This window comes from Manacus candei, unplaced genomic scaffold (assembly GCF_025592945.1).
Source record: "Manacus candei isolate 608988 ecotype Guabito, Panama unplaced genomic scaffold, ASM2559294v1 h1tg000150l, whole genome shotgun sequence".
NCBI classification, from domain to species: Eukaryota; Metazoa; Chordata; class Aves; order Passeriformes; family Pipridae; genus Manacus; species Manacus candei.
This window is the reverse complement of record NW_026138198.1, coordinates 905,103-924,118: the sequence shown is the minus strand read 5'-3', so window position 1 is coordinate 924,118 and position 19,016 is coordinate 905,103. Positions and strand designations below refer to the sequence as shown.

General features: G+C 53.0%; 1 protein-coding gene across 2 annotated transcripts in view; it reads left to right on the top strand.

Annotated features, from left to right (window-relative positions):
• Nucleotides 1-1,216: 1,216 nt before the first annotated feature.
• ATL1 (atlastin GTPase 1) overlaps nt 1,217-19,016 on the top strand; it is a 29,935-nt gene continuing 12,135 nt past the window's right edge. For both annotated transcript variants that reach the window (XM_051772179.1, XM_051772177.1), the window contains exons 1-6: nt 1,217-1,369; nt 13,049-13,296; nt 14,221-14,355; nt 15,155-15,259; nt 15,616-15,666; nt 17,240-17,296. In XM_051772179.1, the coding sequence (XP_051628139.1) occupies nt 1,336-1,369; nt 13,049-13,296; nt 14,221-14,355; nt 15,155-15,259; nt 15,616-15,666; nt 17,240-17,296 (630 nt within the window). In that variant the 5' untranslated portion in view covers nt 1,217-1,335. The remainder of the gene's footprint in view (nt 1,370-13,048; nt 13,297-14,220; nt 14,356-15,154; nt 15,260-15,615; nt 15,667-17,239; nt 17,297-19,016) is intronic.

Here is a 19,016-nt window from a genome sequence, read left to right as displayed (position 1 = left end):
GCTGGAGGTGTTTAGCCTGGAGAAGTAAAGGCACTGGGGAGACTTTAAAGCCCCTTCCAGTGCCTAAAGGGGCTCCAAGAGAGCTAGACAGGGACTTGGGACAAGGGCCTGGAGTGCCAAGATGAGGGGGAAAGGCTTTCCACTGCCAGAGGGCAGGGTTAGGTGGGATATTGGGAAGGAATTCCTGGCTGTGAGGGTGGGCAGGCCCTGGCACAGGTTGCCCAGAGAAGCTGTGGCTGCCCCATCCCTGGAAGTGTATCTCAGGCCAGGCTGGGAGGGGTTTGAAGCAACCTGGTGGGCACCCCCATGATCCCAGTGCCCTGGCAGGTGTGGGAGCATCCTGTCTGTGCTGGGTCCCCCATCCACAGACCCCTGTGGGTGGGTGCCCAGTACCCCAAACAAGCCTGGTTCCCCAGACAGGGATGCCTCCAGCATCTGGGTGCCCGTGGGGGTGCCCAGTCACCCCCAGGTGTGGATGCTCCCCATAATCCCAGTGCCCTGGCAAGGGTGACCTGGATGTGGGAGCATCCTGTCTGTGCTGGGTCCCCCATCCACGGAGCCCTGTGGGTGAGTGCCCAGTACCTCAAACAAGCCTGGTTCCCCAGACAGGGATGCCTCCAGCACCTGGGTGCCCACAGGGGTGCCCAGTCCTCCCTGAGGTGTGGATGCCTCCAGGTGTGGATGCTCCCCATGATCCCAGTGCCCTGGCAGGGGGGACCTGGATGTGGGTGCATCCTGTCTGTGCTGAGCCCCCCATCCATCTCCCCTGTGAGTGGGTGCCCACGGGGGTGCCTAGTCCTCCCTGAGGTGTGGACGCCTCACACGTAGGTGCCCCCATAATCCCAGTGCCCTCCTGCCAGGAGTGACCTGGATGTGGGACCATCCTGCCTGTGCTGAGTCCCCCACCCATGGCCCCCTACGGATGGGTACCCTTAAGAGTGTGCCCAGTGCCCCCAAGGTGTCAACGCCCCCCGGGTGTGAATGACGCCACGATCCCAGTGCCCTGCTGCCAGAAGTGACCTGGATTTGGGACCCTCCTGTCCGTGCCGGAGCCCCCCCATCCATCACCTCCGCCGCGGGTGGGTGGGTGCCCAGGGGGGTGCGGCGGGGACCCCGCTGTGTGTGTGTCTGTGTGTCTGTGTGTGTCTGTGTCTCTGTGTGTGCCCCCCAGAGCGCGGTGCCCGCCGCTGCCCGGGGGCCGTGCCGGGCCGTGCGGCGGGCGGGGATGGTGCGGCTCCCGCCGGCTCCCCCAGCCCGCCCCGCGCCGCCGCCGCAGCCCCGCCAGACGCAGCGCGGCTCGGAGCGCGCACGGAGCCTCCTCCCGCAGCCGCCGCCATGGCCCGGAACCGCCGGGACAGGAGCAGCTGGGGTAGGAGGCGATGGCTCGGCGGGGGCAGCGCGGACAATGCCGGGCCTGCGGCGGTCGCGGCCCGCGCCGGGGCGGGGCTGCGGGGGCACCGCGCGGGCGGGGGGCTCGGCCGGCCCGGGGCGGGGGCGGCCCGGGGCGGGATCCCTCTGAGGGGGCACACGGGGATCGGGGAGTCCTCACAGCATCCCTGCGCGGCCGGGGGTCCGCCCGTCCCGCCCGCCCGGCCGGCGGGGCTGGGATGGGGGTGCGGGATGGGGGTGCCCCGCGTTCCGCGGCCTCGCTGGGGCGCGGGCCGGGCGGGGTGTCCCCGGCTCGGGCTTGTCACGGCCCCGCGCCCCGCCCGGCAGATCCCCGGGGAGCCCCGCGGCTGCCCCGGCTCCCCTCAGCCTGCCCGGACACCCCTCGCCCTGTCCCTGGTGTCCCCTCGGTCCCTGAGGGGAGATGTCACCTCAGCCACCACCCCACGACACCCGGGAGCAGGAATCCCCCTTACTCCCAGCCCACCTCGTCCAGGAGCAGGGATCCTGCTCACCCCACCCCATCTCACCCAGGAACAGGGAATCCCGCTCACCCCCATCCTGCCCCATCCAAGGGGCAGGATTTCCCTCACCTCCAACCCATCTCATCCAGGTGTCCCACTTACCCTCACTCCACCTCATCCAGGGGCAGGATTCCCCTCACCCCCACCCCACCTCTTCCAGGAACCGGGAATCCCGCTCACTCCCATCCTACCTCATCCAGGAGCAGAGACCCCCCCTCACCCACATCCCACCTCGTCCAGGGGCAGGAATCCTGCTCACCCCACTTTCCTCAGTCAGAGCCACTGGCCTTCCCCGGCAGCTCACCCCTCCGGAGGGTTTTTCCCATTTCTGGGAGCCGTAGGGCTTTGTTGTCGTGTCACACCTTCCAGGGAAGGGGCCATTTTAAACCCATCCCCACACAACCCTCCCCGAGGCCGGGGGATTTGGGGGGCAGCATTGCCGGGGAGCCGAGCAGGGTGACGAGGGAGGAGGAAGTTCTGTGGCGTCTTCCTGCAAGGCTTCAGTTCCCTCTGGAGCCGCCTGGATCCTCCAGCGGCTGCTGCTTCCCACTGGAGCCAAAGCTGGTCCCACAGGTGGGCTGCACCCAGCAAGGGGCTCCTCCGCCTGCCACGCTGTTCCGTAGGAAATCAGGTTTTATCCAGCCATTTTCCGTTATTTGAGGCTGCTGGGGAGAGTAATTTGCCATTTCCTCCGGAGTCATATTCCGTGTGAGCTCACTCACCGCTGCTCCAGGTATCCTGGCTCCTCAGGCGGAGCGGGGTGAGCTGAACTGTGATGTTTAGATACACAAATTACATCCTAATTTGTGTAGATGAGTGTAGGATTTCCCATGGTAATGATTAACAGTTCAGAGACAAGCTCCAGGAAATGCTGGGATAACGGAGTGTGTGATCCGAGCCAGCGGAGCGGGCAGGGGGGCTTTTTTTGGGAGGGAGAGGGGTGGAAAATTAGCAAAGCTCTTTTGATCGGTGCCGTGTTTGACTGTGACTTAACGAGGGTCGTCAGATCCTCGGGTAGACCGGAGGGAAAACTTGCCAGGGAATGCGCTGCCGTTCTCAGCTTTGTCTCACAGAGCGTGTGACAGACGTGTCAGCCCCGCGCGTGTTGGGAATTGCACACACGTCCACGAGCTGGTGCTTTCCCTTCGGGTCCGGATGGCAGGAGAAGGGAATGCAAATGATGCCGGAAGGGATGTAAGCGTGGAAAACATCATCTTGGGAAGTACAGCCTTGGTCCAGCAAGGCAATTGGGCACATCCCTCAGCCTGTGCTGCTGAGCCCCACTCCAGTGAAATGTGATGTGTCACTGAGTTGGTGAACTCTCCCCTTAGATTCTCTACAAGAATCTGGAAGCATCCACGGATCCAAGCTGGATCTCTGTGGGATCAGCTGCCTTCCCCACAGCTCAGAGTCATACCCTACATCCCACAGACGTTTACCTGTTCCTAGAGGATTTTCTGGCGCTTTGCCGGGCTGGTTGACACTGCAAGTAAGAAATTAAGAGAGCAAAATGCCTCTATTTTTTACGAGGGGAAAAAAACCCAAACAAACTCCACCTCTAATAGATTTATTTATTCTATTTATACAACAAAACCTCATTGCCCTGAACGCTGTGTTTACATCCAGTGACTGCAGCATTGTCCGGTGACATCAGTCCATGGGGTGATTATTCCTCTGCTTCATTTTTCAGCTGGCGAAGGAGGAGGCTCAGGCTTTTCCTGAAGCTGAGGAGGAAAGGAGAAAGTCCTTGCTTTGTTCTAAAAATGGGCTTATGGGTCATTAAAAAAATTAGCGCTATTTTGAAACGGATCAAACTTTGTCCCAGTTACTCAGGCCTGGAAACAGGCAGCTGCTTGGTGCAACCCCTCCTTTGTTTCATGAAAATAACTGAGCTTTTTTAAAAGCTCACAGAGCAGGTTGGGGTGAGCGAGTGGGGGGTGTTGCCCCCGGTCAAAGCTGGCTCGCTGTCACATCCCTGGGAGCTCATGTGGTGGGGTGTGATGCACCCAGAGCAGGATTTAGCCTCAGGCTAAAGGTCAGCATAAGGCTATGCCTCATTTAAGGCTCTTCCTGAACGTTGCTAAGTGGTGCCCAGACCTCACAACTGCTGCCAGTTGAATGGTTGAGGCAGCTGAAGATGATAAAAAAAATCACTGTGAGTAGGGGACCCTGCTTTTCCCAAAATAAGGAATGTTGGTCGAAATCCTGCTTGGCACAGTGAAGTCCAGCCAGCTCAGGGAAGGTTTGTAGTGGATTACACTGATTTTCTTTCCTGAAATTGTTTGTGCTTGGCAGTTGCTGATGCTCAACAGCCTGCTCCCCCCAATCCAGTAAAACCATTAGAGATCCCCTCTCCCAGTTGCTCCTTTAAACAGCACAGACTGGAACAAATTGTGTGAAATCTCATGTTCCCCGTTGTGGCCCGTGTTGCAATTGGAATGACCCACCCATCAAGAATTCAGTTGTAAAACCATAAAAGGGATTTCAGAGGTTATAGATACTTCGTGGTGGGGGTTTTCAAGCTGGCTAGGAGATTTATGAGAGCTCCTAACGGGAGCCAGGAAAGGCCAGGAACTGTTTTGAGGAGAAGGGGCTTGTTTCCAGCACAGGCCAGGCCGAGATCATCCCTGCCACACACTTGGACTGCACAGCAATGGGTTAAACTGGGAAGAAAAGGATGATTTTGGTAGGTTGTTTTTCCTTTCTGTTTGTTATTTGATTTCTGACCTTTTATGGTGGATTTTCAGATTCCACTTCCTGGCGTTTCTTTGTGAGTCCGAGTGCTGGGAACCTGACAAGTGAAAGCTGAGATGTTTCAGACAGAGGGGCCTTTACACAAAAAGCCAGAAATATTCACAGCTAAATGTCTGGCTTGTAAATGAGGGGGAAAAAAATGAAGTGCTGGGACTTGAAAGAAGAGACAAGACAACGTTACAACATAAATATGATCGTAGAATCATGTGGAATGGTTTGGGTTGGAAGGGGCCTCTAAATGTCATCTCTTTCCAACCCCCCTGCCACGGGCAGGGACACCTTCCACTAGCCCAGGTTGCTCCAAGCCTCGTCCAACCTGGCCTGGAACACTTCCAGGGATCCAGAGGCAGCCACAGCTTCTCTGGGCAACCTGTGCCAGGGCCTCCCCACCCTCCCAGCCAGGAATTCCTTCCCAATATCCCATCTAACCCTGGAGTTGGTTGTGTCTTGCTGCATTTTCCCTGCTAAGCCCATGGATGAGAAGCAGCACATGGAAATATTGTTTAGGGCCTGAGTGATGTTCAGGGGCAGAGGGATTTATATTAACTCCCCTGGATCACTGACTGGAACCTTCTCCAGAGGGAGAAGGAGTCTGGGATGGGCTCTGGGAGGCATGAGGTGGATCATTTCTGGAAGTCACTTCAATCCAGAGAGACCCCCAGTTCCCTTGTTCCTGCCAGAAATGTTCCCACTTGCCATCAGCTGAAGGAAAATGGAATGTTACAGAAGGAAAGGAACTGAATGTGAATTTCCCAAATGAGGTGGAGGCTCTGGAGAAGGGGCTGAACTCTGCCAAGCCCACAAAGTATATATCAAGTATTTAAAGCTCTCTATATACATAAATGTTTTCTCCAGACCGTAATTGCTTTTAATGCTGTATCCTAGGATTTTGTGGCATGTTTACCAAACTTTAATTTCCAGGCAATTTTAGCAACAAAAGGGTAAAAATAATTTCGCGTCAGAAATTACTAAATCCAGCACTGGTGGTGGAGATGAAGGGAGGCTGTTGCTGACAAACAGAGCAGATGAAGGAGCATGCAGAAAATGTGTGCTAGGGGTGAAGCAGGAGTTTTGGAGGTGTATTCCTGGAAGTGTTCCTGGTCAGGTTGGACAGGTCTTAGAGCAGCCTGGTCTAGTGGAAGGTGTCTCTGCCCATGGCAGGGGGTTGGAAGGAGCTGGTCTCTAATTTGCTTCATTCCCAAGGTAGCTGTGTGCTTGTGTCTCTGAAGCTTGCTAATAAGGAGCTCAGCCTGGGAATTCCACAGCAGTAGGAATTGCTGTTGCTTCAGAGCCAGCTGAGCACTGGAGCTGCAAGTGAGTGGTAGTAGGTGTTGTCATTAAAAAGCTTCACGTTGGACTTTGGCATTTGAGGTGTTGTAACAGGCAGATTTGGTGGCTGGTGATCATCCAAGCTCTTGTTTCTGTCAGCGTTCACGCCGGGAAGGTCCCAAACCACTCGTGTTATCAGCAGGATCATTCGTCTCCTTGTTCCCTCTGCCAGAGGGAGAAGGGGCTGAGCTGGCCACGCTGGAGCAGAGGTGCTGCCAGCTGGGTGACTCAGGGCTGGCAGGAAGGAGGTGCACTCCACGTCCTGCCACTGCTCCAAAAAAAGCAGGGGATGAGTACCAAGCCTGGCAGCAGCAGCCACTCCGTTCAGCTCCCTGCTCCAAGAATCCTGGGGCGCAGAGGAGCGGGATGCTCACCAGGAGAACGTGGGAGTGCAGGTTGGATTGGGCAGGGGTGTTAGTTCTGCTGTGCTGTTGGGGTGTGAGAGTTTGCCCTGACTTTGGAGAAGACAGTTTGGGATCTCAAAGGGAGCCTGCCAAGTGTGGCCTCTGACAATCACAGAATCAATTATGTTGGAAAAGACCTCTGAGATCATGGAGTCCAACCTGTGACTGGTCACCACCTTGTCAACTAGACCATGGCACTAAGTGCCACATCCAGCCTTTCCTTGAATACCTCCAAGGACAGCAACTCCAGCACCTCCCTGGGCAGCCCATTCCAATTTACCTGCCATTCTTGATTATTGAAGGACAGGGCTCATTTTTTCCAGGACAGTTTTCTTCACCTGTTTATCACCAGTGCCCTGCAGCTCCCTGGGTGCAGATCTTCATCCCGGGCTCTGTCACTGGCCCATCATTTCCACAGGTTCTTGGCAGAGCTGGAATTACATCTGTACTTCCAGTCTGGGAAGGTGCAGTTGATTTCCAAATAGGGCACAAAAAGGTCTGGCTCTGCCTTCCCATTCCCTGCTGCATTTCCCAGACCACCAGCCCCTGATGTAAGGGGACAGCAGGAGTCCTGACGGAGGTGAATGTGTTACTTCAGGGGGGCTTGGTGGCTCTGGTTAGTGAATGGGCAACACCTGGGGCTTTTCCTGCTCGATCTGGGATCCTCTGAATCCATGGGACTGAAAAAATCCCAGCAGAGGTGTGAGCAGGGTGGAGGGAGGGTTGTGTGGCCAGCAGTGACCTGGATGCAGGAGTTGCATGGAGAGAGACTATTTGCAATGGCCTGGAGTGCCAGGACAGGAGGGAATGGCTTTACACTGAGAGAGGGCAGGGTTGGGTGGAATACTGGGGAAAAATTCTTCCCTGTGAGGGTGGTGAGGCCCTGGCACAGGTTGCCCAGAGAGGCTGTGGCTGCCCCATCCCTGGAAGTGTGCAAGGCCAGGTTGGATGGGGCTTGGAGCAATCTGGGCTTGTGGAAGGTGTCCCTGCCCATGGCAGGGGGGTTGGACCAAGGTGAGTTTTAAGATCCCTTCCAACCCAAACCATTCCAGAATTCCATGATATAGAAAGGGGTGGTGATATAGAAAGCAGGTGTGTGTGTGGTGAAAACCAGCTTGGGAGCCTTTCTGTCCTGCTGGCCTGGAACCCTTGGGGAGCACAGTTGTGACAGGACTGCAGAGCACGGATGGGTGTGAGAGAGGGCTTTGCCCAGCCATGGTTCCTGCTCCATCCTCTCAAAGACAGTCTCCCAGGAGCACCTCAGTCTAGACACCTCATGGCAGCCCCGTGCTGAGGGAATTTGCCAACTCATAGCCAGGCCAGGCTCGGTGCCTCGGGATGCAGCCCTGCCCTGTGTGCATCCTTTGTGCAGGATCGACACAGGTCGTTGCTGAACAACACCCCCTCTGCCCTGGCAGTGTGTGTGAGCTGCTTCCATGCTTTATTTCCCATTTTCCCCTCGTTAGCTGGATGAGAAGCAGATCTCTGCGCCAGCCTGTCTGGGAGAGGAGGAGAGGATTCCTGGTGCATGCTCAGAGCGCTGCCGCCTCTCCCGGCCTCCCCAGAGCCCTGCTGATCATCACTGCCTGTCATGTGGCACATGAATTCAGCATGAATAGAGGGAGCAGAACTCATGTCCCAGCGGCAGCCACGCTGAATGTGATCAGTGCAAGGGGGACAACAGCTTGGAGAGGGATGTGTGGCTTTGCCAGAGCCGTTGTGGAGGGCAGATAAGCTTCCTGGAAGCTGAAGCTCTCTGGAGAGGGATGGGGGCTGACTGTAAGCTCTGTTCAGGGCTTGGCTCGTGGTGTGCTTGGTGGCACTGTGATATGTGAGTGGTGTAAAAGGCAGCTGCAGAAAGGACCCACAGGGATACCACTGCTGATCAAACTAATCCCTGGAGAGCTGCTGATAAGCAGCCTGACACAGTCGATACAGGGATACTCTATTCCAAGGAAATAACAACAAGTTAAAGATTCCCATCAAGCCTCTATTTTCTCCCCTTGGTGTATTGTGTTTTTCAGTGTGGTAACTTGGTTTGAATACCCTCAGAATACAGCACTGCACGACATCTGTGTGCTTGTGTGGGTGACATCTGAGCTGGGGTTGTTCAGCTGGAGAAGAGAAGGCTCCAGGGAGACCTCACTGTGGCCTTCCAGTGCTGAGAGGTGGCTTATTGAAAGGAGGGAGAGCGACTTTTTACATGGGCAGATAGTGGTAGGACAAGGGGGAATGGGTTTAAGCTAAAAGAGGAGAGATTAGTTTGGATGTTAGGAAGGAATTCCTGGCTGTGAGGGTGGGGAGGCCCTGGCACAGGTTGCCCAGAGAAGCTGTGGCTGCCCCTGGATCCCTGGGTGTGTCCAAGGCCAGGTTGGACAGGGCTTGGAGCAACCTGGGCTAGTGGGAGGTGTCCCTGCCCATGGCAAGGGGTGGAATGAGCTGGGCTTTAATGTTCCTTCCAACCCAAACCACTCCAGGATTCCATGATTTCAGCAGGGGGATCAGAGCCCAGGCTGCCCACCCTGCTTTCCACAGGCAGTGCTGAGGTGATGAGACTCCTGGGATCCAAGGAAGCACGAGAGCAGGGCTGGCAAGTTGGCTTTCTCAGGCTCTGGTCTGGCAGGCTGTGTTTGCACAGATGATGGGACATGGCTGCCTTTCATCCTCTGGGATGAAATGTATTTATTGTGCAGGCTCATTTCAGGACAAGGTTGATTTATTAGTGGCTCTCTGGGAAGCAGTCAGCACTTCTGTGTCCTGTAATTCCATAGCTGAGGAAAAACAGGCTTCAGCAAGCATTCACCAAAGGTTGCATAATTAGTGGCATGGAATTTACCTGCTTTATTCTCCTCTAGGAGCTTAAATACATTAGACACGTCTGTCAGTCTGCACACAGGCACAATGTGAAATACGCCGCTTTAATTTAATTAATTTTAGCCAAAAGTCAGTCCTAGACCAGTTGGAGAATGTTAATGTGGTTTTTTTTTTAATGCTGTCTGACAGTACAAATGCAAATGCAAATTCTGCTCTCCTTCCCCTTTCCCGCTCGGAATCGCCATATGGAAAAGAAGAACGTGGCTTCCACCCCTGCTTCGGAGCCATGGCAATGAGCTGTTATGAAATGGGGAAAAGGAACTGTGTCCTGACAATTTCTGAATGAGCAGCTGGAGAATTGACGTAATCGCAAGGCGCCGGGAGAGGGCCGGGAGAAAGGAGGAGTCATCCCAGAAAACGAGTCAAAACAAAACTGTGCTTAGGAAAGCTGAGCCCCCCCCCTTCCTCTCCTTTTTGGCCGGGTGGTGTTTTGCCACTGCCAGGTACAACTTCCTTCGAAGCAAATAACTCATTTCTGGCCAGAAAAGACCAGTTCAGGTAACTGATTTCCAGTAACGTGCAGCCATCTTATAAAATTAATCCCTGGCTCTCCAGTGGGGCAGATGATCTAATAAGCAGAGCATGGAAGTTTCATCACATGGAAGTAAATATGAAAATAATTATGAAAAAGGTGAAGTTCTGTCTGCCAGTGGCACCCATGAAAGAAGCAGAGAAAACAGGGATGAAATTAGTTCAGAGACCTGCTTGATGTGATCTGTCTCTCCTGATGTCTCCAATGAGCTGGGAAATCAATATATCCTGCTCATAATACCTTGTGTTTCGCCCCTGTGTTGTGCAAACAGTCTGATTTTCCTGGTGTTCAGGTGATGGAATTAAGGACATTAAGGCTGCTTTGGGCTGTTACCTGTGCCTGGAGACATTCTCCCAAAACCTGCCAATATCTCCTTGAAAAAATTATTCTCCTTCAGATTCTGATGTTTTGAAAGGACAGAACGATCTCTGCTCATCTGCACTGGTTGTTGCTCTTCCCAGCAGCTGAACTGGAGGGAGGGGAAAACCTGGGAGATCCCATCCAGGCACCAGGGGCTGGAATCTGGCACCAGCTGTCCCTCTGCAAGCAGGAGGGCAGGGACTCTCCTCAATCCTCTGTGCTGGTGCATCTCTGTCAGACAGTGGAGGGTGGGATTTGCTTTCAGTTTATCTCTGTGAGAGCGGCACCACGTGCTTAGAAAATATGTGAAACATTTTTAGGGTGTAACTTCCTCCTGCCTGTCTTGCTCCTTTTTAAAAAAACACAGCTTTTCTTTCACCTTTAAGAGTTTTAAATCACGGAATCATGGAATAACAGAATGGTTTGGGTTGAAAGGGACACTAAAGCTCATCCAGTTCCACCCCCTGCCATGGGCAGGGACACCTTCCACTAGCCCAGGTTGCTCCAAGCACCGTCCAGCCTGGCCTTGGACACTTCCAGGGATCCAGGGGCAGCCACAGCTTCTCTGGGCAACCTGTGCCAGGGCCTCCCTGCCCTCCCAGCCAGGAATTCCTTCCCAGTATCCCATCTAACCCTGCCCTCTGGCAGTGGGAAGCCATTCCCCCTTGTCCTGTCCCTCCATCCCTTGTCCAAAGTCCTCTCCAGCTCTCCTGGAGCTCCTTTAGGCACTAGAAGAGGCTCTCAGGTCTCCCTGGAGCCTTCTCTTCTCCAAGTGAACACCCCCAGCTCTCCCAGCCTGGCTCCAGAGCCAGGGAAATTGGATTCCAGCCAAAATGCTGGTCCCACTTGCCCTCTGTCTGCGTGCCTGGAAGTGGGATTTGTCTTGTCTGGGAAGGTGGCACAGCTGTGTTACTCTGATGCTTTACTTAGAGTCAGGAATATTTCAGTTTAATTCGATTTACAAATTTTTTCCTGCCTCTGCCATGAGTCACATCCTATCCAAGGATCTCTCCACTGTCCTTTCAGTGCAGCTGTACAAAGAAAATAAAAATTGGACTTGGTTAGCTGAGCAGGACATTGGGAAACACCACAGGAGAGGAGGTGTTTCCTTTCCTTTATATCCCTTGTAGTGTGGCAGTGCTAAAGCAGAGCCCAGAAGCCTGTGGCCCCTTGGCACCTGGCCATACTTACCTGTTGGGAATGCCTGGATGCTGGAAAAGGTGTTTAGTGTGTGCCTGCTCAGAGACCTTCATTTTCAAGTCATTTGGCAATGTGTGTCTGAATCCTGAATCCGTGGATTTGAAATGGGAAGGTTTTTGGTTTTTTTTTCCTGGAGGCCCTGAACAGTGACACAGAGCAGGGCCTGATGTTTGAAGGGATTTTAGTGCTGCAGTCTGGTGGAGAATCCTGCTTTTCAGAGCGTTTGGGACTTTTGTTTGGCTAAAAAACCTCCGAGCGTCGGGAAGAAAAGATCTTTGTCTTTAAACTGTGAGCAAAGAAAGCTCGTAGTATATGTCCAAGAGCCACCAGAAATCCCCTGGCAACCGGGCTTAATGATCCCAACACTTCCTTGAGGGATCTTAGGAAATCAGAACCCCCTACAAAAGAGCTGCTGTTATTTAAAATATGAAGTTTGTGCTGGAGGCTTCTTTACAGAGAGGCCGGGAATGGGCAAATCTTGTTCCTCTTGGAATTTATAACTTCATGGGCACACACAGCCCCTGTGCTTTGAAATGGCTGAAAACTGGGTCCCCGAGGTCAGGGGCTGAAACAGAGGCTGAGGGGGTTTAGCTTGAGGCAAAACTTTGGAAAGTTACAGCCTGAGCCAGCGAAGCGGGAAGTTTTTGGCGGAATGTGGGGAAACTTTCCATCACACGCTCCTTTCCCTGCTGGCAAGGAGGTCTCACGTGGCTGGAGGTGAGCTGACTGGCATGATTAATCACCTTCAGCACCTCTTTCCTGGGCTGGAAAGTTTGGAGAGACAAAGAAAGGAAAATTACTGGAGCTGGCCTGCTCCTTGCAAACCCCAGGGCTGAAGTGTCCAGGGATGGCAGGTCCTAAAATGCATCCAGTTCCTGTGAGATCCTCCTCTAAGGCTGGATAATCCCTGCACAGCCTGGGCAGCAGCTCCACTGGGAACTGTGCCATTTCCAAGTGGGAAAGCGAGCAGTGCCTTTGCTTTGTGCGTGGTTCCCGCTTGGGAGTGGAGAAGTGGCTTTTATCGGGATGGGTTTGTGTCTTCCTGGCCTGGTTCCTGCTTGGAGTGTCTCTGGGGATGCTGCTGATGGCAGGAACAGCAGATTGCACTTGGAGCATCAGTGCAGGCTGCACATGGAGCAGGGACAGCAGTGGCACAGGATGCCTAAAGGCTGCATCCTTGGATGGAGATGGGAGGTCCTTGGAAACCTCAGCTGGAATGCTGCATCCATTTTTGAGTCAGCCTTCAGGAAGGGCCTGGTGGGGAGTGTCCAGAGGAGAGCAGATCCCTAGATAACAGGAAAGAAGGATGATTGGGAGGCTTGGACTTCTTTTTTCCAGCAGAGAAAAAGCTGAGGGAGGTGTTGTGACAGTCCCTGTGTGTATGCCAGGAGCTTTTGCAGGGAACAACAGCATGATTTGTTCTCCGTGTCAACTCTCGTAGGACAAAAAGTAACGGGTGTGTTTTGTCATGGGAGATGCCAGCAGGGAACTCTCTGCCTGCAGGGACCCTGTGGCAAGGAGTCTCCATGGGGATGTCTGAGGCCAGGTTCAGCAGCCATCTGCTCCGGATGATGCCGCTTTGGGATGGGTTATTTGGGATCTCTGGCCTCTCACCCTGCCCAGCCCTGCCGTGGGCAACTCTGCAGGAGAAGGAACCAACAGCTCTTGTTCCCCTGTGTCCACAGGTAGTTTTGCAGACAAGACCTACGAGTGGAGCTCCGAGGAGGAGGAATCCGTGAGGAAGGCAGGACCAGTGCAGGTCCTCATTGTCAAGGATGACCATTCCTTTGAGCTGGATGAGGCCGCCCTGAACCGCATCCTGCTCTCCGAGGCTGTCAGGGACAAAGAGGTCGTGGCCGTGTCCGTCGCCGGAGCCTTCAGGAAAGGCAAATCCTTCCTGATGGACTTCATGCTGCGGTACATGTACAACAAGGTGAGGCTGCAGCTCAGGGGGCTCTTCCCAGGCTTCTGGTGCTGCTGCTCGTTGCTCCCGTGTGGTGTCCAGGGAAGAGCTGGACAGGAGCTGGTGCTCTGGGAATGCTCAAAGCCTCTCATTAGGGTGGGCTCCACAGAATAAAATAGAGCAGAGCCTTCCATGGCCCTGTGCACCCGTGGGTCTCTTGTGGAATCTTCACTTTGGAGCAGGGATGTTCACGTCTGCTGCCCTGAATCATGGAATCTTCAAGTTTGGGAAAGCTCCCTAAGATCATCGAGTCCACCCCTTCCCCCAGCACTGCCAAGGCCACCACTAACTCATGTCCCCAAGTGCCACATCCACACAGCTTTTGAACACTTCCAGGGATGCTGGCTCCACCACTGTGCAGGACAATCAGGTCCAATGCCTGATCACCCTTTCCATGAAGAAATTTTCCCTAATATCCATTGTAAACCTCCCCTGGCACAATTTGAGGCTGTTTCCTCTCCTTCTGCCCCTTGTTCCCTGGGAGCAGAGCCTGACCCCCCCTCGGCTCCCCCCTCCTGTCAGGGGGTTGCAGAGCCAGAAGGTTCCCCCTGAGCCTCCTTTCCTCCAGGCTGAGCTCCCCCAGCTCCCTCAGCCCCTCCTGCTGCTCCAGACCCTTCCCCAGCTCCATTCCCTTCCCTGGACACACTCCAGCCCTCCAGTGTCTTTCTTGTCACAAGACACCCAAACTGATCCCAGGATTCAAGGTGAGGCCTCACCAGTGAAAGGAAGGAAAAACCTCCCTTATAGGATTTTTAACCTCCTAATCTTTTCAGAAGGAAATCTCTCCAACAGGGACTGTCCCCTCCAGCACCGGGACAGAAGCAGCACAGGGGAGAAGTGTGAAACCAAAGTGAGATGAGAACTCACAGCAGCTTCTTCTGTTCCTCCTTCCAGGATGCTGTGGACTGGGTTGGAGATTACAACGAGCCCCTGACTGGTTTCTCCTGGAGAGGAGGATCTGAGCGGGAGACCACCGGCATTCAGATATGGAGCGAGGTTTTCCTGGTGGACAAGCCCGACGGGACAAAGGTGTGTTGCCCCTTGTTGGTGGCCAGCTCATTTTCCTCTTCCAGCTTTGAAGACTCTTCTGCCTTCTCTTAGGTGGCTGTGAAAGTTGAGAGAAGGTTTTCAATGCCTTATCCCTAATTTAACATGGATGGGTTTAATGCAGGGAGGTGATATGACATCCCAGTGTCCCTGATATGCTCCCCAGGTGTCCCTCTAACTCTGTGCATCCCAGAGTTTTTATCTGTGCTATTCCCACACATCTTGGATCTGAGGTCCTTGCAAATTACTCCCCTTTCCTGGAGCAGCAGCTGCAAAATGGAGTTTCTCCGTTCAGGGTGGTCAAATACAATGCAAAATGGGATTTTGGAGGCATCCTGCAAATTCAACTTGCAGGAATATTTTGTATTTGTCTACTCTTTAATGCAGAGCCCGACACCAAAGCGACACTGAGTCATTCAGGGTGTGATTTCTAGTGCTGGCTGAAGTTGTTCTGGGTTAAGGAGGTGCAATAAGTGCTTGGTTTCTATGACACAAGGCTGATGCAGACTCAGGAAAAGACTCCTCTGCACTGACAGCAAGTGTTTGAGGAGCAAATTTGCATTAATTTCAGTGCCTGCTGGAGTCGTCCTGCTGTCAGGAATGGCTGGAGCTGCTCTTTCCCCTTGTCCTCCACCAGCAATAACTCTGAGGCAGAAGCAGTGAGATTCCCAGCAGAATAATGAAGCTGGCATTCCCCCTCCCACCCCTTTGGCACGTGAGGGTGGATTTCCTTGGATGCAGACGCCAAGGGAGTGCTGACGTGGATCTTTGTGCCCCGCAGGTCGCGGTGCTGCTGATGGACACGCAGGGGACTTTTGACAGCCAGTCCACCCTGAGGGACTCAGCCACTGTGTTTGCCCTCAGCACAATGATCAGCTCCATCCAGGTAAGGAACCTCTGGGCTGGGGTGGGGGTCCCTCACTCCCCAGGAACCACAGAGCCTGGCAGGGCTTCCCTGCCTGCCATCCCGGTGGGTGGGATGAAAGCTGTGTCTTGGTACAGAGCTCAGCACATCCTAAAAATGGAGCAGCAGGAGGATTATTTGGTTCTGAGAGGCCTCCAGGCTGGAGCATGACAGCCCATGGTGCTCCCAGGGCCTGTCTTGTACCACATCAGTCCCCACCTGGGACCTTGCCTGTGTCCCCATGGTGGTGTTGAGGGCTTTGACCACATGAAATGTGTGTTAGCCTGAAGGACAGGCCATTCTGAGTGATCTGAAGTCGTTTTTTTATTTAAATGCAGGTTTATAACTTGTCCCAGAATGTGCAGGAGGATGATCTGCAGCACTTACAGGTAAGAGAAGAGAAGCTTCAGGGTGACCTAACTGTGGCCTTGCAGGACCTGAAGGAAGCTGCAAGAAAGATGGAGAGAGACTATTTACAAGGGCCTGGGGTGACAGGAAAAGAGGGAATGGCTTCAACCTGACAGAGGGCAAGATTAGATTAGGTATTGGGAAGGAATTCCTGGCTGTGGGGGTGGTGAGGCCCTGGCACAGGTTGCCCAGAGAAGCTGTGGCTGCCCCTGGATCCCTGGAATCCAGGGATCCCCTTCCAGGCCAGGTTGGACAGGGCTTGGAGCCACCTGGGATAGTGGGAGATGCCCCTGCCCATGGCAGGGGTTTGGAAACAGATGACCTTTAAGTTTCCTTCCAGTCCAAACCATTTTGGGATTCTATTCCATGACTGTAAATTAGAAGCCTGGATGTTGCCATCTGGTACTGGCTCAGTACAGGTGACCCCCCTAAGGGCAATTCCAGCCCTGGCTGTTGGAGAAAAGCAGCTAATGGGATTTTTGTGGCACAGGTGTCCTGCCCATTTCCTGGAATTTCCTCCTGCTTTCCCTTCTGTTTAGGTGATTGATTGATTGATTGATTGATTGGTTAGGTAGGTTTTTTCAGGAGCTTAAGGAAAAGGAAAGAAAAGCAAAAGTCCAGCTGAAAGAAATCATCATTTGAAGACTTCTGAATTATTTCAGTCTGTAAATATTATTAACAATAACACCTTTTTAACACTGAATTTATCCAGTGCAACTCTGATCTTCCAGTTCGGATTTTAAGCCATTACTGTTCAACAAGCTGACCCACTTTTAGGCATCTGTGAAATACATTACTGTGCCTTCAGTTTGAAATTAGAGTCCAGAAAGACTGGAGAGTCTTCAAATCTTGCTTGTAGGCTGATTTTAGAGTCTTTGCACAGCGAGAAAGTGCTTATTCCTGAATTCATTTCTGCTCGTTCCTGGAGTGTTTAGAGGGAGCAGGGCTCCAGCAGTTCCCTTGGAGCACATGAAGTTTCTGGTTGGTATGAAAGCAGCAGCAAGCAGCTGACTTGAGCCATTTTGCACACATTTGGCAGCCAAACCCTCCAGGCTGAGACCTTTCACGTGAGGGCTCAGGGCGGTGATTGTCCGTAACGGCGCCGGGTGCCTCTCGGATGGGAATGGGAAGCCCAGAGCCAGTTTGTGTTCCAGCCCTGCACATGGAGCTGTTAGTCCTGGATCGTAAATGTCCCTTACTCCTTCACAGAATCATAAAATTCCCTGAGCTGGAAGGGATCACAAGGATCATTGAGTCCACCTCCTGGCCCTGCCCAGGACACCCCAACAATCCCCCCCGTCCCTGAGAGTGTTGTCCAAACCTTCCTGGAGCTCTGGCAGCCTTGGGGCCGTGCCCACTGCCCTGGGGAGCCTGTTCAGTGCCAACCATCCTCTAGGGGAAGAACCTTTCCCTAAAATCCAACCTGACCCTCTCCTGGCACAGCTCCAGCCGTTCCCTCAGGTCCTGTCCCTGCTCACACAGAGCAGAGCTCGGTGCTGTTCCCATGTATCCCACAGCCCAGCTGACTGTCCTGTTCTTTCCTTCTCCTTCCAGCTTTTCACCGAGTATGGCCGGCTGGCCATGGAGGAGACATTCCAGAAGCCTTTCCAGGTGAGTCCCGGCCAGCTCTCTTGTCCCTGAGCCCGTTGGCTTCACCACGAGGTGTCACTGCAGGATGGGAGGAGATGGGATTGCCCTGGGATGGGCTCAGCTGCTCCAAGGAAAGGCTTTGTGCTTTGCTGCCCCCAGAGAGGCTTCCAGATACTTCCAACATCCCTCTTGCTTTCCTCCCTGAACCTTTGCCTTCCCAAGAGCTCTACCCTGTCCTGCCAGGATTGGAGAGCAGTTGGTTTTGCTGCAGGTTTGTCACACTCTGCACTTGGAGACTCTGCCCAGCCTTTGCCAGGGAATCCCTGCTCCTGGCAAAATGAAAGGACAAAGATTAGCAGAGCTGTGGGAAGGCTCAGTTTAAGTGGGGTTTTAGCTTCAAATAAGGGACATCTGTTCACCCTGCTGCTTCCCAACCTGTGAAAAGCTGCTGTTCAAAAAAAGGAGAGCTTTGGGCATCCACAGTAGGTGAGAGGGTAGTTGGATGGGGGTTTGTGAACTTCCCAAAGTGGAAAATAGCAGAGAATAAAACATGCTGCAAAAATTCAGAGTGATTGGGAATGGGTTACAGCTATTTTACATTTGCTTTCCAACATAAAAAAAGAATTGTTGTCCTGGAAGGACTGAGGGGTTTATAGGCTGTCTGTGGTCAGGAAGTGGAAGTGAAATTAAAAGGTTAAAAAATATGACAAATGGACAAAATTGAGATCTTGGGGGAATTTTAAGGGTCTATTGGATGCTGGCATGGGCAGATGACTGATAAAGGATGTGAAAACTACCAGTAAAAATACAGGACTTGTGGTAGCAAGAGCTTGAAGAAAGTTGTAACACGGTAGAGCAGAAAGCCAGACATTAAATAAATATCCCTGCTCCTTATTTAAAAACTGTGGGGATAATGCAGCCAAATATTCCAGTGAAAGTGAGATACTTCCTACTCCATCAGTAAAAAGGAGGCTGTAAGGGGAAACTTAAATATGCTTAAATCATTAGGGCTGGATAATAGGCTCTGATTTTACCAAAGACTTTAATTGCTGTCAAGTCACACAGTTGGTGGATGGTGAGTCTTGTCAAACAATCCCATTATCAATTTTTAAAAGGCACGGGCTTGGTTGATAAAGGTAACTCTCACATGTTATATCTCCTTCTCTAAGCCTTATCTCCCTAAGATGCTGATTAAAAGCAAATGAAGTCAGCATTGTCTGGTTTAGTCCATTGTTAATGGATTAAAAACTCATTAACTGATAGATGCCAGAGCACGCTGAACTAATTTTAATAGGGAATGATCATCCTTCAGAAGTGTTTCCTCAGGGTCCCCCCAGGCTCTCTCTGGTTCAGTGTCATCTTCAGTAATGATCTGGGGGGAAATATCAAGCAACTGCTTGTGGATGTGACAAAATCTGGTCGAAGGATTGATGGTGATGTGGCCAGGTGAGCTCTGCAGATCTCCTGTCCACGTCCCAGCACGGGCTCGTTCCTCCAAAACATGTTTTTAAAGATATGAGGTTTTTTGATTAGGAAACAGGAAAAATGAGAGCAGAGAGGCCCTGGCACAAGTTGCCCAGAGAAGCTGTGGCTGCCCCTGGATCCCTGGAAGTGTCCAAGGCCAGGTTGGAGCATCCTGGGCTAGTAGAAGGTGTCCCTTGCCTATGGCAGGTGGTGGGACTGGATGAACTTTTAGGTCCCTTCCCACCCAAACCACTCTTTTGTTCCATGATCCTCCAAG